At 41.7% G+C, this 26,409-nt stretch overlaps 1 protein-coding gene across 7 annotated transcripts in view; it reads left to right on the forward strand.

The window, feature by feature from the left end:
- The window catches only part of PLCB4 (phospholipase C beta 4), a 407,515-nt gene that overhangs the window by 295,757 nt on the left and 85,349 nt on the right, over positions 1–26,409 (forward strand). For all 7 annotated transcript variants that reach the window (XM_032419441.1, XM_032419443.1, XM_032419444.1 and 4 more), the window contains 6 exons: positions 5,765–5,844; positions 8,289–8,342; positions 15,537–15,618; positions 17,020–17,120; positions 17,792–17,849; positions 24,720–24,828. In XM_032419441.1, coding sequence (XP_032275332.1) covers positions 5,765–5,844; positions 8,289–8,342; positions 15,537–15,618; positions 17,020–17,120; positions 17,792–17,849; positions 24,720–24,828 — 484 coding nt within the window. The remainder of the gene's footprint in view (positions 1–5,764; positions 5,845–8,288; positions 8,343–15,536; positions 15,619–17,019; positions 17,121–17,791; positions 17,850–24,719; positions 24,829–26,409) is intronic.

Here is a 26,409-nt window from a genome sequence, read left to right on the forward strand (position 1 = left end):
GAATATAAAGATAGAATTACTCTGCTCTGATTCTTCATCTGGAGATTGGTGAAATGAAGCAATTTTACATCCTAAGCACCTTAAAAAGAGTCTTATCTTGCTGCAACATTGGACCCTGTGGAAATCTTGGAAAGCTTCATAGTTTGCCTCTGGTGCATGGTTTTAGGGGAGGGAAAATGAATTTCCCTCTACCTTTCTGGGTTCCTGGCTGAGACACCCACCTTTAATAAGAGAGAGATTAACAGGAGAAAAAAAATCTAATTACATGTGTCCAGGAACCCCACAAGACACGAAAGGCTCTCTGATAATCAGGTAATTGAGGTGTGCATGCCATCCTGAGCTAAGGAGAAAGAGGCTAAGGGTCTGGGGCTTTAGAGGCGAGGAAGACAATTCACAGGAAGATGGGAAGGACAAATGTTTGGAAACAAATGATTATCATGCCCTGTGGTGAAGACGTTCTTGTGTTTAAAAAAATATATATATATATTTTTGGTAATAGCTCTCTTCCTGGTATAGGCCTCTATCTAAATTCTTTTAGGCAGTTAAGAGAGAGGTAAAAAGCTCTTCTTGAGTTTTTCGGGCCTTGATTGTCTCCAGCTCAAAATAAGCCACATGCCAAAGTGGCACATTCTGGGGTGGCCTGCCCTGAACCCCATCAGTAAAATGAGTCTTATTACCGGAACTCACCGTACAAAGGAATCAATGCTGTATTTCACATTATATAAATTCCTGGCTTATGTTGATTGAGCAAATGACAACTAATTAACTGTTAGAACAATTAAGTACCTTGAGAATAGTCAACTGAGATCTGCCCTGATTTTTTTCTGATCCCCATTTACTTAAACAAAAAACCAAAAACAAAAGCTCTGCATGGATCAGGTTTATGAGTGACAGGTAACAAGAAGGTCCCATATTTTAAACATCTCAGATGGCCCCATCAGCTGATTCTTTTCACAGCGTGGACATCGGAAGGTGAAAGTCACTCCTTGCTTCCTTTTGTTTCCACATGCAAGCAATTGAACCGACGTGTGTAGGTCACCATTTCCATGCTAGTGAATGCAGATTTGTTCAGCCCAGGTAGGGAGGGATAGGACAAAAACAAAGTAAATCAGGAACTGGAGGAGAGCTCTTTCCAGGGTCCTTACTAGAAGACCAGATATCCCAGCCAAGGGCACTGTGGGAAACTATCGGCTCCCATAGGAAACCAAACCCAGATCTTTCTAGGTGGGCAACGGAAGTAGATACTCCAGGTGGGGAAGGACCCTTCTCAAACTGGGATGTGCACACGACTCACCTTGGGATCTTATTAAATGAAGATTCTGATCCAGTGGGTCTGGGTGGGATGAGACCTGAGAGTCTGCGGTTCTAACCAGCAACCCGGACATGTTGATGCTATTGGTCTAGGAGCCAACCTCCTGACTGAGCGGCATGGGTTCAGAACAGTGCCTTTATATGTAAATTTGCAAAAGAGCCATTTGGAAAGCTCACTTCAACACAGGTTTCTCTTCCCCAGCCCTAGAGACAGATTTCATAGACAGGGCTTGCTGATTTGCCTTTTAACAATTCCCAGGTGATGCTGCTAGTCCCTGGACTGTGCGTAACAAGGCTGTAGTTAACTTGGAACAGACTTAGTAAGATGACTCCGCCTCTTCTACCAGTAGCCTCCTCTTTAAGAACAAAGAATCACACACCAAGAGATGAAGGAAGATGCCACTGAGTCTTCCCTTTGGAGAAAAAATGACGTAGCATACTCGGAGAGTATCACAGGGTCTGTGTTATTTTTTGCTTTGACAACATGCTGTTTTGACTGAAGACTGAAAAGGACGCTTCTGGAATAAAATCTAGAGATAAGATTGAGCTAAAAGAACAACAACTCTACCTGGGGCGGTGCTGACTGGCAAGTAATGGGACTAGTTATTTTAGGATGACAAAGCTATATGTGCATTAAAAAAAGAAAAAAAGGCTAAGAGCTCAAATACCAAAATGTCAGTGGCTAGCTCTTGATGTCAGCAATGGGATTTGGTGTGATGTTCACTTATTGCTGTATACTTTTTTGCTTTACATTTTTCTGCAAAGGACATTTAAATACTGTTTCCATAATTTTAAAAAAAACCCTACCAAATGTTTTTAAAGGGAAAAAGGGAGGTATACACCCTGTGTAAATTCATATTTTTTTGGTTTGGTTTTGTTATATCTATGCCCTTCTGCTGCTTTTTTCAGTGGGAAAGGGATTGTTTAGTCCATGACAGTCCAGTGTCCCAGGGGCAAAGGAGACAGCTAAGGGCGAGGCCACGCCATTTGCCTGGAAAATGGACGCTCGCCTGCGTGGTGAGAATAAGGAGTCCCAGAGGAGAGGTTGTAAGTCCCTAGGAGAAAATTAGAGGCAGCTTCTCTTCTTCCCTCCTTTTCTCCTAAACCATCCAGCTAAGCCCACAAGAGTCCCTGGAAGGACCTTTCTTGTCCTTCACCTTAGAAGGGCTGAAATAAGCTTTAAGTTCGAATTGGAAAAGATTAAGAAATCAAGAGAACAACCTGCTGGGGAAAGGGAGAAACTACGGATTTGGACATCCAAATTCAATGGATCCTTTGGGTTGGTTTCCCTGCCTCCAGGTTGCATGGGCCCGCTCAGCATGGCCAGACCAGAGGGAGGCACCCAGCGTGGTAAGAATCCTATCACGAGCGTGTCAACATTGAGCCGATGAGTGTGCTCAACGTGCGTCAGGGAATGATCCTTCTAGAAACACGCAGCCCTGGGCTTGAAGATGTACCTTTTAGGGCATTATGTAGACTCTTAACATATGTGCTTATTTTCAGCAATTCAAAGAAACATATTTAAGTCACAGGTTTTTGTGTTTTTTTTTTTTTTTTTCCTTCTGTTAGTCTGGAAACATTCAACGAAGTTCATATGCATCTAGTTCACCCACAGTACAACTTTTCAGCTAAACTCTAGGGCTCTGCTGACACCTGCTGGCATTTCATCTACTTTGTTAGAAACTACAAAAGAAAACGCTCAACATATTTTCTGAAGTCTCTTGGTCTTAATATGCCAGGTGTCAATTACCTGGAAGACAATGGAGAGAAGGAAAGGCCTAATGGGACTTGTCCACGTCATGGGGGGAGATGTGTGAACAAGCCTTAAGGAAGGGCAGACAACAGAGCCTCTCAGCCCTGAGCCAGCTGATCTTGGGCAAGGCCCTTGACCCTCACTTTCATCATCGCAAAGAGAAGCAGCAACAACCTCCCCCACCCCGGGGCCCTTTAGGACCTGTGAGGATTCCAGTGGCATTTCCTACTAACTAAAGCATGAGTACTGTCCCTGGAGTGATGACCTCAGAGGTCACTCCCGGAGACCTTTCTGTCACAATAAACAAGATTCTTCACCAGCATTATATTTTCAAAAGACGGATGAGTTGTTTAAGCCTCCTCAAAGTCTGGTATCTCTGTAATTTATTTTTAGGAACAACTAAATCAGAATGCTCAGAAAAAGCCAGTGAACAGTCTCAGAAATTGCCCAGTTTTTTGCCCTAGGAAACCATGGACTCTGTTTTGTGTTTTGGAACACAGAACAAGCCTTCAGGTTGAGAAAATGTTGCCCAGTGAATGCCAACCTAATTATTTATGTTTTTCTGTCTCCTCTTGGGAAACGCTTTGTGAGCCTGTGGTTTGTTAGGCCAACAACAGGATATTTGAAGGTCCCCAGGGAATTATAGTCCCATATTTAGCCTGACAGAGGAAGTAAAGGCTGATGATGAAAATAAGGCATTTCTTTAATGCTACCAGTGCCTTCCTTCCTCCTCTCTCAGAATCCTGGTGTCACCATCATGAGGCTTTCGATGCTATTTATGGTCCTCAGGAAATGGCCTTTTCTAGTTGTGGAAAGAAATTGACCTCTTCTGGCTCCTAAAGTCCTCCTCCTCCTCCTCCTCCTAACAGAAAACTGTTAGGTATGACTGGAGCATAAAGAGGAAAGCCAAAACTGTCCATTAGACTCTTATCCGTTGGGATGACTATTCTCAAAATGAAAACAAAGCAGGAAAAAAAAGTGTCAACAAGGACTTGAAGAAACTGGAACCCATGTGCACTGTTGGTGGGAATGTAAAATGATAACAGCTGTGTCACAGAATGGTGGTTCCTCAAAAAATGAAAAATAGAATTACTGTAGGATCCAGTAATTCTGCTTCAGAGTATATACCCCAAAGAATTGAAGGCAGGAACTTGAAGAGATACTGGTATACCCGTGTTCATAGAAGCATCAATCACAATAGCTGCCATTAATCATAGTAGCAAGCCAGGTGTTCATCAGCAGATGAATGGAGAAGCCAAATGTGGTCTACACAGCCAAAGGAATATTATTCAGCCTTTAAAAAGAAGGAAATTCTGACACAGGCTGTGATCTGGCTGAGCCTTGAGGACATTATGCCAGTCAAATTTGTCAAAGGGCAAATACTGTATGATTTGTTTTTATAAAAAACCTAGGATAGGCAGATTCATAGAGACAGAAAGTAGAATGGTGGTTGCTAGGGTTGGGCGGGGGAGAGGAAACTGAGGAGTTGTGTAATGGGGACAGAGTTTCAGTTTTGCAAGAAGAAAAGAGTTCTGGAGATGGATGGTGGTGAAGGTTGCACACAACGTGAATGTTACTTAATGCCTTTGAACTGTTCACTTAAAAATGGTTCCAATGATAAATTTAATGTTATTTGCATTTTATCACAATGAATTAAAACCACACACACTTTACAGAACTTAGTCTTTACCTTTGGCCCTTGCAATGACTAAATCACTAACCCACGTTAAACCTGGTAATACTGTGCAGGGCTGTCCGATATAACCTTCTGTGTCGACGGAGATGTTCTTCGTCTGGGCTGTCCAATGTGGTAGGCACTAGCCCCATGTCGGCTTTCGAGCACTTGATATGTGATGAGTAAAATGGAGGCACTGAATTTTACTTTTATTCAGTTTAAACAGCCACATGTGGCTAGTGGACAGTGCAGGTAGACTATCCATCTGTACTACTATCTATGCCCAAATATTTTCCCTTCCTCAGCACAGAGGAGTTGGCCTTAATGGACAGGCCAGCCTTTTCTAGTTGAATGTCCTTACGAGACCCAAATTCCTTTACTGCCGTGTATAGTCTTCCTTCACTTTTCCTTGTAAATCCATGGAGTGATGTTATGAACTAAAACTGAGGTCCAAGTCCTTATTATACAGAAATTATGTAAGTGCTTCAGTATTTGCACTGGATACCCCGGCAATCAGCGCATGCTTTACTTTTTAAGGCTCTGCTGGAAATCACAGACAGGTAAGATATGTAACAAATTCTTAGATTGAAATAGAATCACACGATAAAATTGATGAACCCCAAACGCATTCGTCCTCTAAAATGGGAATAGCTAAATATGTCATCATGTACTGTATAACGTTGCTTAGAAATAATGAAGGTTGCCAGTGGCTGAAAAAGGATTTCTATTTAAACAGGCTGCAAATAGAAGGTTTAACAAGTCAATCAGTGGGCAGCGTTCCTTTGTGACAACCCAGTGTTTAATGATGCTCTAGATGTTACATTTATCTTCATGGAAAGAATGAAAGCTGTTTATTAAAGAATAAAGTATGGCATGCAAAATGAAGATTGCTCTGTGGCAGGGAGGAGATAAAAGAAGAGTTTACATTATTCTTATACCGAATGGATACGGGCTGTTTAATAAAAACCACCATTTTCAGTTCCTGTGGTGTTGCTCACCAGGAATGCTTTTTCTTTCTCTTTCAGCAATGGGTAGAAGGACTGAGATCAATCATACACAACTTCAGGGCCAACAATGTCAGTCCAATGACCTGCCTCAAGAAACAGTGAGTTTTATTTACATCACTCTTTGTTCTTGGCTGTTAAAAAGCAAAAGGTCAGATTAGGAGATGAAGGCTTCGTGTATTGCCAGGCCACATTGTCCTTGCCTTCCCCTCCATGCTCCTGACCCTGGAAAGGAAGTTCCCGACACACACCTGGACTCTTCATGCCACTTGGCAGGGCACGTGTGATCAACCCGTAGCCCAGACTGATAAGAAAGGAATGACTGATGGCAGGAAGATGCTGGAACTTCAGTATCCTCTGGGTCATTGGCCCCAGACGATAGTCCTCCATGCCTGGGGCCGTAGTTGGCTGCTGCTGTAGCTGGAGCCTCTGTTGTGTGAGACAGAACTGGGCAGTGTGGCCAAGAGAAGCACTTACAAAAGCACCCAGTTCTAGGGTCACAAAGGAGCACTGGCCCCAGGGACTGTTCAGCACCCAGTCAGGGATCCAAACGTACTGGCCTTACCCCAGCTCACAGTATCCAAAATCCAGAGGGATGCCGCCGTGGTAGATTTTTAACCCTTCCCAAGTTATTCCATCAAGGTGACGTGAAAGTTACTCAAGTAGAAAGCCTAGCCAAAGCCAAAGTCAGCCTGTTTAAAAAGCAGCAATCGGTGCAGAAAGGGGGCTGCCCGCCACCATGGGCTATTGGCAGGCAATTGTAGGTGCAGAAGGGAACTACGCTGAGAAATTACAGGAATAAGCCTGCACTTGCAGCCAGCACCAAGGGTGTGATTCCTTGGACTGTCCAGCAGGAGGAAGAGAGGTCAGCCCTTTGGCTACTTTCACCCTTAGTTTTGGTCCCTTTGGCAGGTGCTTGAAGAGAACAGGCTCTTGACTACAATCCCAGCTTGGCCACTTAGTTCTTGGGTGACCCTTGACAAGTTCTTAGCCTCGTGCCTTACTGTTCTTAATCTGTGAATGGAGAAGGTGACCAGAACTTATTTTACAAGATTACCACACAGATGTAATGAGGTCCTGGAAAACGCCCAGCCCAGGTCCTCCTTCATTCAGTATTAGTGATTTTGATTATTATGCCAGCCCTCCGGTTTTCTTTCCGTCACCTTAGTAGGGGGTGGTTAGTCTTATAAATACCCGTTTGTCCTGCAGCTGCTTCTCCTCTTCCTCTGCAGTTGCTGTGGCATGTTTTCTTAGAAATAAAGAGCAACAATGGATATTTGACATTTCACTTTGGGCATTGATAGAATCCCGAAGGATCTGAGACTTTGAGAATGCCCACTTAGACCTGAGGGACCCCAGTATCTGTAGGTTGGACACCAGGTCTTATCTGTCCCCATGGGCGTCCTGCTGGGATCCCTTTATGGAGCTGGCGTTCACCCATCCACCAACTGCCATGAGGGTTAGCTCATCAAGAGGTCACACCTGCCCACTTCTGCAGAGAATGACCCTGTGCTGAAAGCGGAGTCACTGTGCCCGGGAGACTGCACTCCTCTCTTTTCCTGGTGGGAAGCCCATGGCCGATAATGGGCTGGAACAGGATACAAAAGGCCAGCCCCCATGCCACCAAGTCTGGTGCACATCACGCTCCAGAGCTCCCCCTGGCGTCAGGCTAAAGCACCAGCAGAGACCACAACTTTGTGTGACTGTTCTGGTCCTTTCTGCTTCCCTCACACCTGTTGTCTTGAAAACATTCTCTGAAAAGGAGTCACTTGGGCCTCTAGGAGATTGCCAGAAGACAGAAACTTTACCAAATTGTCATGTTCTGCTCATTGTTAGAATATTATTGACTGGAATCCATGAGAATGTGAGTTAATAGCTAGGAACAATCCCAGCACCTACGAATGAATGTTCTGCGTCCCTGTGTGTCCAGAAAGCCTGGGGAAAGCAAGGAATTGCTTACCATCAATTTGAGTTGATGAACTTCTCTTCCTCTTGGAAATTAAGGAAGGTGCCCATTCGATCTGTGCTTTGCTGCACTGGGAACAGGGAGTGGGGGTCCCCATAGGTCCTCAGGACAAAGCTGGCTGGTGTCACCGTGCAGTTGCATTTCCATCTTAGTAAAGATTATTAAAGAGCAATAATCAAGGATGAGACCAATCACCAAAAAAGTACCTACAATTTGTTTTGCTCAGTGCAAGCACCCAAATTTCTAGTTCATCTAGGGTTGCTCGGAAAAATACAGAATTCCCAGTTAAATTTAAATTTCAGATAAGTAATAGTTTTTGAGTATAAGCATATTCTGTGCAGTATTTGGAACATACTTGTAAAAAAATTGTTGTTTTTCTGAAATTCAAATTTAACCGAGAGTCCTGTATTTATATTTGCTAAACCTGACAACCATAAATTCATCTCACAGTATATTATTGTCTCTAGTTTTCAGAATAAATGTTCTTTGTTTGAATGAACTTTCTTTTAAAGTTCTTAACTGGATTGGAGTGTTGCTCCTAAGAAACATTAAAACAGTGTTGTTATGGTTGTTTTCCAGCTGGATGAAATTGGCGTTTATGACCAACACAAATGGTAAAATTCCAGTTAGGAGGTAAGGCCATCATTTCTGTCTATATTCCATATCCTGGGCCGACCCTTGTGATACCAGACCAAAGAGAGAGCCCATCACAAGTGCTTGTTAATTGCTTTCACTAAAGATATTTCTGGAAGCTTGGTTTAAATCACTCCATCAAATGCCGTGTTTAGTTTGTAAAAATCATTTGTGGATGTAAAGTTGCATTTTTCTTCAGAACGGGTAGCATTAACTCTACTTCGATAAAGAACATCTGAAGATGTAGCAGATTTCTTTTTAATCTTCAAATACGTGGGTTTTTAGGATTTTAATGTCTTTCATCTTCTTGCCCTGAGCGACCATTAGCTAAAATGAAAGAAGTTTGTACTGTGCACCTTTATTGGAAGTGTATAGACTGTGTCTTCAGAAGAGTGGTATCTCTGGATGGTGCTTCTCATTCTGGGCCTTGCCGTTCCTTTGGTGGGTGGGGCAAGTGGATGCCTTTGGCTTCTGGCCACTTGGTCTCTAGGTGTACTCTCCCTGACACCATGCACTTTTCAGAGCTGTCACTTTTTCCCCTTGCTGTGCCCAAGGTAACAGTGACAATGAAAAAAAAAAAAAAAGGCAGTAAATCCTGAATGGAATCAAAAATGAAAAAAACAGGGGCACCTGGGTGGCTCAGTCGGTTAAGCATCCGACTCTTGATTTCGGCTCAAGCCATGATCTTAGGGAGATCAAGCCCCGAATGGGGCTCTGTGCTGAGCATGGAACTTGCTTAAAATTCTCTCTCTCCCTCTGTCCCTCTCCCACCCCCGCTTGAGTGCATTATCTTAGAGATAAAATTAATAAATAGATCTTAAGAAAGAAAAGAATGAAGAAAACATGAACTAGATTTGTCTTCCACATGTCTTCTTTTAAAAAAAAAATCTATTTATTTTAGAGAGAGAGCATGAGTGAATCAGGGGGAGGGGTAGAGAGAGAGAGAATCCTGAAGCAGACTCCCCACTGAACGTGGAGCTCATGCGGAGCTCAAACCCAAGACCCTGAGATCATGACCTGAACCAAAATCAAGAGTCGGTCGCTTAACAGACTGAACCACCCAGGCGCCCCTCCAACATGTCCTCTTTAATACTTAAGCTGGTATGTTTCACCCTCTGAGGATTCCCAATGCTTCCTTCTTTTCTGCCTCTCTCTTCCATTTCTGGTGTTAGGATTTGCTAATGGTCTGTGGGGACATTTTGAGATGGTAGTGATAGGGATTCTTTACCAAACTCTCCTAGTATCTTTTTCGTTGGTGTTTGTGTAAGCACTTCATGGAGATTCCAGAAGCTGGAGTGGACTGCAGAGCATCAGCTGTCCACATGAAACCAGGAATGTGTTTGGATTCATGAGCCTAAGCCCACAGCTGAATTAATCATGGGTTCCCTAGATACCAACCCAATCTTCTAGAATTCTCCAGACTTAGGTTCATGTTGACCTCCTCTCTGGACACCACTTTAGTGAAGAAGCCAACTGACAACAACAAATAAAACCCAGAGCTACTGGGTAGAGTCTTATCTTGGAACTGTTTTATCTGTCAGAGATGAGGCAAACAGGTCACCAACTGATAGCATTTGAGCAAATGCATTCAAGCAGTGGCATGCTGATCACACTTAGCCATTTCTGACTTTTCTACACCTCCCTCTCTGCCCAGCCACCTCATTCTGCCTTGAAGCTTCCATTCTGTATCCCTAGGAGATTATCTCCATACTCTCTCAAAATTATTCTTTTCACATTTAACGGAATCATCTTAGGGGCATCTGGGGGGCTCAGTCGGTTAAGCGTCTGTCTTCGGCTCAGGTCATGATCCTGGTGTCCTGGGATTGAGCCCCATATCAGGCTCCCTGCTCAGCGGGGAGCCTGCCTCTCCCTCTCCCGCTCCCCCCTGCTTATGGTCTCTCGTTCTCTCTCAAATAAATAAAATCTTTTTTTTTTTTTTATAAAAGATTTTATATATTTATTTAATTGACAGAGAGCGAGAGAGAGACAGCGTGAGGGGGAACACAAGTGGAGGGGGGTGGGAGAGGGAGAAGCAGGCTTCCGGCCGAGCAGGGAGCCCGAAGCGGGGCTCGATCCCAGGACCCCGGGATCATGACCTGAGCCAAAGGCAGTCGCCTAACCAACTGAGCCACCCAGGCACCCCTCAAATAAATAAAATCTTAAACAGAATTGTCCTAGAGGCCATCATTTTAATTCCGTGCTCTATAACAACCCATGTGACAGAACTGGAATATCAATGCGAAAATTAAAAGCATACAAATCATAAGGAAGACCATGGGCAATATTTTTACTTAACCTTTTATTAAGGGCTTACCAAGTCATACACCTCATGCATTGTTGTGGTCTTTATAGATCTACATGTAGGATTCTCCTTTTTATTAACTTACTAGCAAATCAATTTTATGTCTACTTTAGAAAAAGAAAGTAGAACCTTTTAAAAAAAAATGCCCTGTTAGCACCTTTGACTGATAATTGTTGGCAAAGATACTTTAAACTGACCCTTATTTTTTTTAAATCCTTTGCTCTGTTGAGCAATAGCAGGACAATTATTTTAATATATCCCAGCATCCTACAGCTACTGCCCAACATATAGTACGTTTTTCTTTAAAATCTATATTGAATTAAGAAGTCCAAACTTAGCACAGACAGCAGTGTGGAGAACAGAAATTTATGTTGGATCTGTTTTTACATACCTTACCGTCCTGCTTTTTCTTCCAAGATAAGGTTCAGGAAATGGACAAAGTAGAAACACATAGATTGCAATCAAAGCACTTCTAACTAACAATTCTGGTTTCATTTATATGTATCCTCCTAATCAAGCCATTGTTAGACAAGCTTGGAAGTTTTTTTTTATGGTTTCAAAGATCTTTATCGGTACATTCACATACAAAATTATTACCATCCTTTTGTCATTTTCTTTAGCTCTCTTTGACACGAACACTTTGGTGCCTGCCAGTATTAACAGGTGTTTGACACAAGACATCTGTGATTCGGGGGCAGTTTGTTCAGAGTTGATGGAGAATTGACACCAAGCCAGAGAAAAGCGGATGAGTCCCCTGGTAGATGAGCTGCCAAGGGCTAGGTGGAAATTGTTCTGAATGTTTTAATGGATATGAAGAGTAAACACTTTTAAAATGTCATTTCATCACTATCATTCTGGAGTTCTTAAAATGGAAACTATTAGTATAGTGTGCATACTGTTAAAAGGGATCTGGCTTCATAGTTGTTCCATCGCTTGGGAATGGCCCCTGCTCTTGAGTATTAGCTGAAATTTAATATCCAGGAAGTTGCCGGAATGATTAATGAAGGAAGTCTTACTCTTTATCTCCCTCTTTTCTTTCCATGTGTATAATCTTAGGCAATCTGCCTTTCTCTCAAACTTACAAATTCACACTCAGTTTATCTTCCCACCCAGACCAAAGCTTTGAAAGTCAGTCTTTTCTTTGCCATTTCCTATTCCTTGTAACCTGGAGTTGGAACCAGTGGCTAGAGAGTCAGGAAATGATAGCCAAACATTAATTGTGGGCTCTGGCTGGAAGTAGTCTTAAAGGAGACCATTGTGTTAAAGAAGGCTGAGAGCTTCGGGTATGGTCATGGCAGCCCAGCTCCTATGTAACTATTTATGTCCCAAAGGCTTAGCTCATCTGTGAAGGGAGTAGGACCCTACTGAGGCTTCACGGCATGAGTCCTCCCTGAGTGTTTCAGAAGATGGTGTTAAAACCATGGAGTGGATTGTAGGCCCGTTGAGGGCAAGGGAAGAATGAGACTCCCTTGGTTTCTAGGATCATTGCTATCTTAGTCATGTAAAGTCTGCTGGAACATGTAATTGAACCAGAACTCTACTAGGCCTGGGAACCACTCAAGGGTATTTGCTTTCATAGCATTTCTTTTGGGGAAGGTGGTTTATTTTTATTTTTTATTTTTTAAATTTTTTATTGTTATGTTAATCCCCATACATTACATCATTAGTTTTAGATGTAGTGTTCCATGATTCATTGCTTGTGCATAACACCCAGTGCTCCATGCAGAACGTGCCCTCCTCAATACCCATCACCAGGCTAACCCATCCCCCCACCCCCCTCCCCTCTAGAACCCTCAGTTTGTTTTTCAGAGTCCATCGTCTCTCATGGTTCTTCTCCCCCTCCGATTTCCCCCCCTTCATTCTTCCCCTCCTGCTACATTCTTCTTCTTCTTTTTTTCTTTCTTAACATATATTGCATTATTTGTTTCAGAGGGAAGGTGGTTTATTTTGAGTCAACAAAAAGTCATTGAGTACCTGTTAGCCATGAAGCGCTATCTTGTACTCTGTGGGCATGGAGCTGTATAAAAAGAGTTGAATCAGTCAGTCCTTGATAAATACTCTCTCACAAAATGCCTATGACAGTACCTAAAATGTCCCCAGGCTTTGATAAATGTGTTTCTCTCAGGACCCCGTTAAAGGGGCATTCTTTGGGCCTCTAATGTAACTGGAAACTCAAAGAATTCCCCTTTGTGCCACAACCCTCTTTACCTCTGAGGGAATCCATTTTAAGGCCCAAGCTCTTGGATAGCTGTCTGGAGCAAAGACCATAAATGCACTTTATTAGATAGACCGGGGGAATGGCCTTACTCCTCTTCAGCTTCCTTGCTCCTCTTTTCCATCCTGGGTTTGGTCTCCTTTAGAATGAAATGGGCAGGGGCGCCTGGGTGGCTCAGTTGGTTAAGCGACTGCCTTCGGCTCAGGTCATGATCCTGGAGTCCCGGGATCGAGTCCCACATCGGGCTCCCTGCTCAGCAGGGAGTCTGCTTCTCCCTCTGGCCCTCCTCCCTCTCTCTCATGCTCTCTGTCTCTCATTCTCTCTCTCGCAAATAAATAAAATCTTAAAAAAAAAAAAAAAAAAGAATGAAGTGGGCGAATCAGTGGTGACGTTGCCCAGCCCAAGCCCCCTCAGGAAAGGGGGGCCAGAGAAGGAGCCCCTCTAGGCCATAATGCCACCTCCTCGCATCTAGTTTTTGCACAGTCACGTTGTTAGGCTCTGCTTTGCCCTCACTAATATATCTCTACATGGATTTTCCTCTCTCCTGGCACCAGACACCCTATTTTTTTTCTTTTTCTCTCAATCTCTTTATGCCCCCACCCCCACCCCCAGTGCAAAGGCTTGGATCTCCTCCTCCCGTGAGACATTCTTGTTCTGCTTCCTATTTACTTCTTGGCACTTCAGCAAGCTCTAGCCAAAAAATGCTATTCCTATGCCCTCTTCCCTTCCTCTCTGCCCTTCCCTCCCTGCACCCCACACCCAGGTTCTGTTTCACCAGAAAGGCTCAGGCCCTGTGCCTGCCACAGGGTTCATGCCCACGTCGGTCAGTTCTCTTCTCATTGTTCATGCCTATCCAAAGCTACCCGAAGCTCAGGTTCACTGGGATAGCCCTGAGACTGGAGGCAAACTCTCCTTCTGCAGGCTTCCCAGATGTGGGGATGCTGTTGTCTGTACCGCTCACATTAACACCGAATTTTTTTTTTTTAAAAGAACACTGAATAGCTACTTTCCCCTATTTTATAAAGGTCCAATAAATGGCTTCTCAACCCAATTTAGTGTATACAAATTCCATGAACTCTAGGGAAGTGGGAAAATGTGGGCATAACACCGTCTAACCCTAGAAACCAGTTTACTTGATGTCTCCACCATGCGTGTAGATGTGTTCAAGAGAATCCGTGGGCCGCTGTGGAGTTGAATGCAGCTGTGTCAAGCGCTCTTAAAAATGAACTTCTCGAAGTATTCTTGGACCACGTATGAAACAATAAAGCTCTGAATGAACACGTAACAATTCCTTTACCTAAAGTTAGTTCTCCCCAGTCTATTTTGGAAAGTTGTACCGTGCACTTGAAGAGGTGCTTTCTCCCACTCATCAAGAATAATTGGCTCTCAGTGCTTACATTGGGAGGTGGCTTCCACTTAGAGTGAATGGCAGAGTGCGTGACAGGGTTGGGCGTGGGGAGGTGCTGTTACAAAGCCCCTTGTGCTCACAGAGAAGGCATTCCAAAACCAAGCTTGCCCGATGAAATGGCTGTACCCTCACGTCAAGGCTGGACTTTTGAAATTAGAGTTTCAGTTATTATGGTGACAGATTCCCTGGGCTTCCAGCCGCAGTATGAATGAAGACTCCTTTGGTTGGCTAAGGCATGGCTCAGAGCCAAACAAGAATTCTAGGGTACCCGCTCCCGTCCTCAATAGGTCATTCTAAGTGTCGCCAGTGTATTTATCAGAAGAGGAAACAGGCTCATTAAGGTGTTACTCATTTTACTAGCCTCGATGTACACCATACGTGATAAAGGGCGAACCATTATTCAGAAATACCATGTATCAGGGTAGTACCAAGATTCTACTGCAACACTGAACAAGTGTTTCCCTGTGTCCCCTCCCCACCACACCTATCCCTTTCTCAGTAAACTTCCTAATCCTTGAGGCAGCTGGTATTCAGAGTAGCTCGAGGGTGCTTACTTAGGTCAAAAAAAAAAAAAAAAAAAAAAAAGGCCACCTGGGGGGCTCCGGTTAAGCATTTGACTTAGGCTCAGATCATGATCTCAGGATCCTGGGATCGAGCCTTGTGGCGGGTTCCTGGCTCAGCACAGAGTCTGCTTCTCTCTCTGCCTCTACCCCCTCCCCATCCCTTGCTGCTGCTCACCCCCCGCTTAAATAAATAAATAAGATCTTTAAAAAATTTTAAAAACATATCTGATAGTGCATCTCAGCTGTGGTAAGTTTGAAAGCAAAGTATAAGGGCCATCCCAGGCAGAGGCTGAATTCTGTGGAGCCTATTTTTCTACACCAAGCCTAGATAGTGTCAACATGAGGTTTTATTCTAGACCTGTCCCATCTGCCACATGCCTTTTTCCTGAGAAAGTTATTTGGTAGGATCAAAATTTCTCATTGTTTTGGTCCACCAGTATGTATCTCCACAGCTTCTGGGGTTCCCGAGCACCCAGGGGGACACCCATCTGAGAATCAAGTTGCCTCACAAGTGTAACCAGAGGGATATTGCAGGAGCTAGTTAGGGAAGTGAAAAATACCTAAAAATAAAAACTAAATGTATTTTCCTTCCCCTTCTCCCCCTGCCATCCTACAGTCCTGAGTATGGCTTGGATTTTTGCCTCATAGAAAACAGAATTAACAAAACTTGACTTTTTTTTTTTTTTCCCCTTCTTTTCTGTCCTAGTATTACTAGAACTTTTGCATCGGGGAAAACAGAAAAGGTGATCTTTCAAGCACTCAAGGAGTTAGGTCTTCCCAGTGGAAAGGTATTTATTCATTTAATCATGTGTTTCTAAAACGATTTTGTCTATTTATGTTCTCATATGAAATAAGCCAGCTTATTTATGTTCAACTGATGTCATTTAGACTCAAAACTGGTTTCAGTCACATAAAGTACAAGTAACTTTCCCTTCTGCCTGCCTGCCTGCCTGCCTTTTGTTTTCTGGGCATTTTAAACTAAATGTTTTCAAATTCAAATAGTGTACTTCAAAATGTTTTTATCAACTTTATTAAGAAAAGGAAATGACAGCCAGGCTGCTCTTTTATACAACTTGTGGAAAGCTTATTTTATTTTATTTTTTGAGAGAGAGAGTGAGGAGGGGGTTGGCACGCAGAGGGGGAGAGAGAGAATCTCAAGCAGGCTCCACGCCCAGTGCAAAGCCAGACGCCGGGCTCGATCCCAAGACCCTGAGATCATGATCCGGGCCCAAGTCAAGAGTCGGGTGCCCAGGGCACCTGGGTGGCTCAGATGGTTAAGCACCTGCCTTCGGCTCAGGTCATGATCTCCAGGTCTTGGGGTCGAGCCCCACGTTGGGCTCCCAGCTCAGCAGGGAGTCTGCTTCTCCCTCACCCTCTGCCTCTCCCCCTGCTTGTGTGCACGCTCTCTCTCTCTCTCTAATGAATAAATAAAATCTTAAAAAAAAAAAGAGTCAGATGCCCAACTGACTGAGCCACCCACGAGCCCCCGGAAGGCTTATTAGAGAAGCCCATCTGCATTGCCTTGACCAAGCACAATGTCAGCCTAAATAATTGACTAATAAATCCAGTTCTTCAAGATGGCTGTGAAGTATTTTATAAAGCACCCCTCCCTCACAAACCATTTGTGTTCCTGGCCCTTTGGATTTAGAATAATTGAAACTAATTTATTGACTGCAAGAAAGATTTTAGCCTGTTACTACTTTAACAAATCCAATTTGAAATACAAACTTCAGGATGAAAAGTAAAATTTTATATGATTGTCCTGAGCCCCTTCATGTGGTCTTGTGAAAATTCACAAGATAAACATAAGTAAACACTTGGTTTGATTTATTCAGCATCCTTTAGGCAGGCACTTGCTTTTCTCCATCAAGGAGAGAAAGAGGAAATGTTTCTTTATATTTGTTTTATGGGGTGTTTCCCAGAGCGAGCCCAGCTGTAGTCAGTGTTTGAACACACAAGTTACGGCTGCCCATGGTAACCAGAAACACCCATTTACACATGCCGGGTGCTGGTGGGACGGCCTGACCACAGCTGGGATTGGCCGTCTGGCTTCTCTCAGTAAGAATCAGAGATTGAGGCCCTGGGAATCCAAGGTGGTCATTGCTTTGCTTCATGATCCTGTAGATAGATTCTTCCCCTCCAAGGAGAAAGATGTTGCATGCGTTATGACACTCTTTTGTTCTTTACAGAATGATGAAATTGAGCCTGCGGCATTTACTTATGAAAAGTTCTATGAACTGACACAAAAGATTTGTCCTCGGACAGATATAGAGGATCTTTTTAAAAAAATGTAAGTTCTACTTATGAGAAAATGTCACATTCTTGTCCCTGTAGATTTTTAAAACATTTTTTGTGGTAATGTTCTAATATAGTATGTTGAGAGTCTCTAGGATTATGTAGCTAGGGTTACATTTTCACCCCTTAGTTTATCACTGTAAAAGTTCACTCTGAGTTTTTGAGAAACTTTTACAAAAATTAATGGCAGCACCTGGAACGATTTTTTCCCCCCTTGCATTGGCTTTACTAACTACCTACAATTTTAACCTGCTCCTTTAGGTATTAACCCATTATGTGAACTAACTAGATTCGATTTGGAATGTTATTATGTTGTTGAAAAGTTCATTCATTCTAGTTATTTCAAATGGATGACTTACATGTTGTTTTTAAAATAACGGTTTTCAATAATACTAAACGGAAGAATTGCAGACATTTTCTGTGAGCTAGTGGGAGTGTTTTCTTTCTCTTGTTGTTGGGTTGTTGCTTTTTTTCTTTATCTTTTTCTTTTTTTTTTTTTTTTTTTTTTTTGTTCTTACAACCAGTCTCTGGCCATTTTAAGAATGCACCACTACTTCAGGGTTAGAAATAAGTTTAGAATTATCATCAACAAATGTCAACATGTAAATCGTACCTACTGTAGCATCATATACAAAAACTTACTTTTTCTAATAAATTTCTTTTCAGCAATGGAGACAAAACTGATTATTTAACGGTAGACCAATTAGTGAGCTTTCTAAATGAAGTAAGCTTTTTCATACATTAACTCCATAAAGTCTGTGTGCAGTGGCTTGCCTCCTCCAGTGTCCCCATTGCATGCCCGCGTCATACGCCCTATTCGCTTTGCTTCTGACCTGCTGATCTTTCCATATGGCTTTCTTTACCAGGTGCAAAAATCAGCTGCTGCTTCTGGGTGTTCATGCACTTCCTACACGTTGGCTTTGCACACTGCTTTTTTTTGTTGGTTTTCTTGCTGTGATGTATAGCTCTGGTTCTGTGTGTGCGTGTGAATTTTATAATATATTCATTTAATTAAATGTGTCTATGTTTTTGCAAGATGATATTTAAGGTACTTTTTTTTTTCTCCTATTGATCTCATTAAATAGAGAATGGATTGAAATTACCACACTGTAGTTGGATTCTCCATTGCTAACTTTTTCTCATACCTTTGCATGGACTGGAAAGCTTTATTTTTGTCTTTTAATGGATTGCATGTAAGAACGATGTGTAGGTTCCAAGACATTATTTTGACAACGAGCACAACAGTGGAGTTCCTGGGTGAAAATATAGTACATATTAGGCCAATTAGATTGCAGGTCAAATTTTTAGATTTTATTTTTATAACAAGCTTAGGGCTCATTTTAGAATATGATTCACTCAACAACCAACACTGGTTGACAACATTTGCTGAAGCACAAGAGAAAAATATTTTGAAACACGTAAAGGTTGCAACTTTTGTTACAACTAAAATTAACTTTTTTTTCTTTATATGTACAAAAGAATGTTCTGTTCAGTGAAACCCACCGAAGCTCTTGCTCATCCAAAATGGAAAATGTACTTTTTTTCCCTAGCACATTAATGGAATGGACAATATATTTTTGTTTCAAAACAATTTTTTAATATAATTTAACCATTATACCATATAAAGAGAAAATATTTGAAGAGAGGGTATCATGCCAGACATGAAGTATTGACCCAAAGAACAGGCAACAGGCAGACTGTGATTTGCCAGTTTGTGGAGACAAATCACATCTTTGCCAAAGGGCTTCTGCCCTGTTAGGGCTTAGTGGCTCCCAGCTGGTAGGGTTGCCCCGACAGAACTATGATAACCAGAGCCTAAAAGCCCTTGTGCCAGGAAGAAGCTACTCCATTTATCAGCACAGTTGCCTCCACTTTTAATAAACCTTTCAGTGCAATGCAATATTTATTTTACTTGAAAACATTGCAAGTTTTTCCACCCCACTAGTTTTTGGTCATGCGAATACTATGTTTAGAATCTTTACCCAGATATTATCCACATTCCTGTGCCACTGTTACTCAGAAGTTAAGTTGCCTTGCTTTGTTTCCTTTAACTCCTTCCCCTTCTTCTGCTTTATTTTTAAGATTTATTGTTTTATTTCCTTCAGCTTCTTCATGCACTTTGGGTCACTCCCACTCATCTTAAGTTTTGGTGAGATGGGCAGGGAAGTCTTGCTTTGGCTAAAGAGGGAAGACCATTGGGAGGCACGGAGAAAAGCTCTATCATTGGTTTGCTACTTCCTAGAAACAAGGTCTCTTGCACATTCTGAGATGAAGCTGGCGTCCAGGCATCTATGAAATATGACAGACACCTTACTATGTGTGTCACCGTGACAATAAAAAAAACAATTCTGAAGTCTTGAGGATAGTGCGGTATTCATGGGCTCTTTATCTCATGCCTTTCCTCGTATGGGTTGTTTTTGTAAGCCTACCCAGTCATCACTTGTCATTTTTATAAGTCTAAGACATAACATTTAATTTTTAAAAGATATGATCACCCATGCTTTCTGGCTCTGCCATCCAAATTCTTTCTTCAAATACTTATTATTTGATAAGCTTTTATATATCACTATCATGGTGGCCAATAGCACTCATTTGTTTTTATATTTTCTTCTGCGTGGCTTCTCATTCATGATAAGGAAGCACCTTTACTTTTGGGGTGGGACACATGGACTCCGTGTGATTCTTGATTTCTTTAGATCATAGAGACTACAAGATGGTCCAGGAAAGTGTACAGCCTTTGTTTTTAATCAAAGTGCCCAAATCTCATCCTTTTCTCTCCTAGCAAACTGAACTGGAAAAACTAGATAGCAATCTGAATGTATCCTTGAAGAAATTTGTCAAACTTAGAAAACATTCTGCCAGCTCCTTGTAACCTTCTTTTGAGTCCTATAGTGGCTCTTCTCCTCTCTCCAAAATCAGAAGCACCCTGTAGGCAGAACACCTTCAAAACCCATAATGAAAGGAGATAGCATTCACTCGAGAAGAATGCAGGCATTGCAGTGTAGGAGTCTATGGCTCCAAAAGCTTAGATCTAAACGTTTTCAAAATGCCTTAGCTACATAGTGTCAACAAGCCAAAATTCAACACTGTGTTAGAAGCCCCAGATTATGTGAAAAGAAAGGAAAAATAAAGAGTCTCATGAATACAAAAGGACAGAGTCCTACTCATCGTTTGAAGATGATGATTGAGTACCCTATCAAAAATTATCAACTGAAAAACTCTTTGAATGAGAGTTCAGCAAAATAACCAGATAGATGATTGACAAAGCAAAAAATCAATAGATGCATGTATACCAGCATTAACCAATTAGAACAAGTAATAGGGAAAAAAAGTCATGCTGCCTCCCACCACTTTCCAGCTTGTAAATCCTTTTATTCTTTAGATGAAATTTTATGTTCAGTGTACTCATGTCTATCTCCAGGAAGCTGGAATGAGAGGAGAGACTACTGGCCATTTACTATCTTGGTCACCGTATAGGGGTTTGTCCCACCTCCTCCCTATCCATGTCATCAACACTTACTAGCTTTTCACTAGTAGCTTTAGACCTGCTTCTCATCTGCTTCTCAGTCTCTCCTCAAAGCGTGATCCATGGACCATCAGCAGCAGCATCCTGTGGGAGCTTGTTAGAATTACAGAATCTTGGGTCCCACCCGAGACCTACTGACTTGAAATCTGCATTTAACAACATCTGCAGGTGATTGGTCTGCACATTAAAGTTTGTGAAGCACTGTCCCAGTGGATTACCTGGATTCCTCCTTGGAATGCTTAGTATGGACGGGAAGAATGTGAGAGTATCATATATCTTCTGTTATTCTCCATAATGGATTTAGTCATAGAAATCCACCACTCAGATCCTAAAATTTTGCCACAGCTATGCTTCTTGTTCCCATCAGTGGACCAAGAGAAACTTCTCTTCTTCCTGCTTTCTGAAAATAATAAACCAGAGTATGGGAGAGCCAGTAAAGGTGCTCACTGTGAGCTGCCATGTGGTTAGATACTGCTTCCAACTCTGTTCTCTATCTGTGGTGGGGCTAATTAATGTCCCTGGGCTTTAGTTAATTTCACCTATCTTTCCGCATTTCCAATGAGAAGCCAAATTGATTTCAGTTTTACCTTTATTCTCTCACAAAGATGATAACTGAGGGGGAGGGCCTACAGAATCAGGAGATGCATGGAGGGCTGGAGAGAGAGATCAAGATGAGAAAAAGAGGGAAAAGGTCTTAGATGACCACAGTTTTCCAGAATTAGCTTTATTTTCTTGTTGCCAGTGATCTCTCCCCCTGCTTCACACACATTATATGATCACGTTAGGGCTAGACCTATTTATTTTATTTTGCAGTTGTGTAGGAAAGGGCCTGTGATCACTTTCCATTTATAGTATCTTTATTGTTTAATACATAGACACAGAAAGAGAAGGAGGTGTTTAGTCTTACGGGTAAGCCTACTCTTGCAAATTATTCCTTTATCTTCTTTATATCTCTTCTGAATATTTTCTGTCAACATCTATCTCTCTCAGTGCTGCTTGGGTTAAAGCCAGTTGCTACCTTTTCTCAGTAAGAGTTAGGACATAATAATGGAGCAATGACCACTGTCTCCTCATGCACGTGGGCACGGTTCTGTGACCTATTTTCGGAAGCTGGTTAGATCTCATTTTACAAAGCTCTGGACGTCCAGAGGTGATTGTCGTAGGCACATTGCTTCCCCAAATCCCCACGGAAGACCAGCGATCCCTCAGAGTTCTGAAACGTTTGCCCCACTGTGCTTACATCTGTGTGGGATTCTTCTGCAACCTTATTACTCTGAGGTCACCTGGAAGTGATCTTTTTCCTCTTTGTTGTTTCATATAAAAATTACAGTTTTGTGACTCTGATGCAAATCTTATCATCTGCTTCCTTGCCTTCGGACTATCCAGAGTGCACCATGCTTCCTTTTTCAAACATGAAAGTTTTAGTGAAGCAAAGGTTATGTTATTTGGTGGAGTGATGCAAGGCAAATGCAGTTTCATACTGTCTACTTTTAATGCTTATTTGCTGCAAATGTACAGTTAGGGGATTATGATGCATCCATTTTAGGGCTTGGTTTTCTTGGCTTTTGCTTCTGATAGGCAGGATGTTCTAGTGACTTCTGATAGGCAGGATGTTCTCGTGCCCTGGGACTGAATTTTAATGGGCTTTAATTAGGAGGACATCTCAAACATTGAGCATTCTGTCCTTGCAGGGCTTAGGTTTTTAGGTTGATTTGTTTTTTATATAACTGATAATACAAGTATGTTAAAAGGCATACTTTTACATGTTAGAGCAGTGTTGCTTAAACTTGAGTCACCTGAAAAGCTTTTCAAAACACAGATTCATGGGTTCCTCCCCAGAGAATCAGATCTGCTAGGTCTTTGGTGGGGCCTGAGAATCTGCATTTTAACTCCCAGGTGCGGGAGATGCCATGCTGCCATCAACAGATCACGTTATAAGTCACATCAGGCTCACATGCATAGGTATGCATATAAAGAGCACATAGGAGCGTCTGGGTTCCCCCTCCTTTACCTAATTTAATCTCTTCTCTCCCCTGCAGCTTAATCTCTTCTTTTTCTCACTTTTTTAATTCATATGGATTTGCCCCATCATCTCCATGAGCCCAGAATTCTTACCAATGAGCATATCTTTAAATCAAAAAGCCTACTTTTAATAAGGAAGTGAAATATAGTGGCCAACTGTGAAAATAACTGCAGTGGGGTCTAAAAAGGACCTTTTCCTCCCATATCCATCTTCTTCTGTGATAGTATTTTATGGAGACGGAGGAGGAAATGTGACTAGAGAGAGTTTTCTGTTCATTTATTCGTTTGTTTTTAAAACAATGCCTTCTCACCAGAGGGGTGGTGCTTGTCATGCCCTTGAATAGCGGTCTCTAGAGTTGCATGATGCCCATCCATTTCATAAATAAGATTGTAGCATGCCTTCATGTGCCTGGCCTTCCATGGTCCACCTCACAGTTTCTCTCTGCGTACCCCATGAGTTTTGTTTTTTATGGTTTCAAGGCCTGTTGTTAATATAACAGTTTCTGCTCTTGCACATGCATGGACGTGAGCTGTTGTGAGCTGTAATTTCTTAGATTACAACAGAAGCATGCTTCATTGGGATAAACTGACCAAAAGATACCGATTCCTTATGAGTTAACACTCTTACCTGGGCAAAGAGGTGGGAGGACCAGAATAGGCTAGGCCACAAGTGCTTGAGGAAATTACATTGTGCGTGTTGCGTTGGCCAAAGGCATTCATTCTGTGTTACCCACTTTTCAAACTTTCATCTCAAAACAAATGGGGAAGGGAAATCCATATGAACCTTTAACAATTGTTTCTCAAACAACTTCTCAATGCTGTTTTTCAATGTCTGTGCATATATTTGGGTAAAGAGTTGTCGCCAAGGTTCTACCCATTGACCAGGTTTTGCTCACATCTGCTTCTCTGCCATGATTTCCATAGAAGTTAAAGATTTGATGAATGACCAGGGTCCAATTCACGGTGAACATTAAGGAAGTTTCACGGACCCACTGCCTCCAGATACAGACACACAGACACACACACATGCAGAGACACGCACAACACACACACATACAGAAGATTGTAGCTGAGTCAGTAAATTGGAGTTTTTTCACCACTGCTGTGAAGTTTGGGTGACAGAACTGCAGAAATAGCATTGTTCCTGGTGCCTCCTGTAGGCCCATGAGCATCCAGGTGCTGATTTTTAAAGACCGGCATCACCAGCTTCCTAAGTGCCTTAATCATTCATGGACTCCCCTTGCCCAGAGAATTTCCTCAGGGCAAACCCAGTTCTAGTTCATAGTGAAAAAGACTTTCTGAACTACTGATAATTCAAATACAGATTTTCATATTGTCAATAATTGATACATATCCTTGTGCCGATTAATTGTCATCATTATTATGACTGATTTGATAAATACTTAAGAAAATGAAGTTTGCAGACTGCCCAAGAAATCTTTTCTTTATGTAAAAAAAAATATATATAACGAAAATGAAATGATGTTTGCCTGTTTTAACCTTAGGGATTTTTGTTGTTGTTGTTGTTACTATTGTTTTTCGGCACCTAAGTTAGTATATTAACTATTTGAGTTATTTGGGTTTTTTGGAGGGTTTTTTTAGTTTTTGCTTTTGTTTTTCCTTTTTTTTCCCCCAAAGATTTTTGACCTCACTTTTTATAGATATTTATGCCAAATCTCTCACCTGGAGTATGGGGACTAGAAGACAGTACAATTGACATGCACACCATTTTATGTATCCTTTAGCTTTTGAGGGAAAATATATGTGTGTGTGTATATATATATATATATATATATATATATATATATATATATATATTCTGTATTCTCTTTCTAGTTCAGTGAGGGAAACCAAAGCATTCCCAAAGTTGGACTTTTTTGAAGTATATTTTAGGGAGAAAGACAGTAGGACAGTGAAATCCTATCTTTGTAACTGTAAATGTGATATTCTCAATATATCTTATTTTAGAAATTATGTACTTTAGTGATGTGTAATGCCCCAAGGGTGAGAAATGTCAACCTAAATGGGGTTATTTTCTCATCATAGCATCAGCGAGACCCTCGACTGAATGAAATTTTATTCCCATTTTATGATGCTAAAAGGGCAATGCAGATCATCGAGATGTATGAGCCTGATGAAGATTTGAAGAAAAAAGGTAATAAAAGTGAAAAAAGATAATTTTCTTTATTAAAGAAAAAGCAAGACTATATGCAACTTTAAACATTCTTGGATTTTTAGTTAAAGACATCTTTAAATGCTTTGGAGCTCCCTAGAGCCAAGGATTTTTAATGGACTGATTTTTTTTTTCCCTGTTCTAAGTTAGTATAAATCTTACCTTACATCAGAATTTGCCCACGCTGCCTGAGGTATAATGTAAATTTACTACATTATTAAACACATGGTAGTGATATTTTCCCCATTGTACTCTCTTACATTCGATCTTTAGTATTGCCTAATGCTCAAACTGCAAAAATGCCCATACAGTGTCTGTTTGCAATCTTGGAAGGAATTTCGCATCTTATAAAAGTTTATATCTTCTTTTTCTCCCTTTTGTTTTGCCAAGCCATGTAAATTTTAATACATGATTTGATGAGCCTTCCCATCATTAGACCTCTGTTATGGAATACAAATGCAACTGATAGGAAATTAAATGCTCAGGAATCAATTTAGCAAATTATTGGGGTTTCTGAACATTTGCCTCTTTCAATGAAACAGTAGAAACAGTGTGCTGTCCATTCCAATATTTGACAAAGAAAAGGCATGGAGAGGGAACTGAAGATCAGTCTTATAGCAGTGGGAGGCTCCTGCAAAGGATGGGAGAGGTGATGCTACCATAATTGGACAGGAAGTCCTGAGAAAAGAGCTACCTGAGCTCCAGCCTCAGCCTTGTGTCCCAGGAGAGAGTTGAAGGGAGATTCAGGTTCAAGTTCTATCTCTCCAATGTGCCCCTGGGCATTAGGGCCTCCGGTTTCTGAGTTCTTTTTGCTTTGTATCTCAGTGAATGTGACTGAAAGGTTTATATAATCTCTGGACCCACATAGAACCCGTGTATATGCATGCTGGCCCGCCACAACACATGACCCACCCCTGATATTTTTCCAAGTCAAAAAGACATACACTTACACTTCCTTCTAGGGCCCCGAATACCTCCTTTCAGCAAGAGTGCTTCCTTATTTACCTGTCTACCAACACTCTGAGTATTACTATTTATTCTCCATTGCATGGGATTAAAGTGAAGGGAAGGGTGGCTTGATAGATAATATAGCACTATTTGATTGGATTCTTGTTGCTCCCCTGTCACTGTGTGACCTTGAGCAAGGGACTCTATTCCTGGGCCTCGGTTTCCCTGCTTGTAACCTGGTGGAGCCCTTACAGTCATTCAACTAGTATTTCACTCCCCTACTTTCATTTCTTAAAGTTTATAGAGGGCTGACTGGGTGCCAAGCACTGTGCCAGATGTTGGGGATTCAAAAGCAAGTAAGGCAGTTGTGATCTGTTGAAGGACAAGGCTCAGCAGTTCCTTGGCAGTATGATAAATGTTAGGATAGAGGTGTCTCTCTCATTATTTCCAAAGTCCTTCCAGGTCCTAAAGTCTATGAAATTACACTGACACATATAAAAATCATAGCTTCACCATTTCACAAATGACAGAAATTTTAAAGTCTGCCATTCTTAAGTATGGGTGAGAATGTGGTGCAAAAGGCATTATAAACTTCCGGGAAAAGCATAAATTGGT

The sequence above is a fragment of the Phoca vitulina genome, unplaced genomic scaffold (assembly GCF_004348235.1).
Source record: "Phoca vitulina isolate PV1807 unplaced genomic scaffold, GSC_HSeal_1.0 scaffold22, whole genome shotgun sequence".
Classification (NCBI taxonomy): Eukaryota; Metazoa; Chordata; class Mammalia; order Carnivora; family Phocidae; genus Phoca; species Phoca vitulina.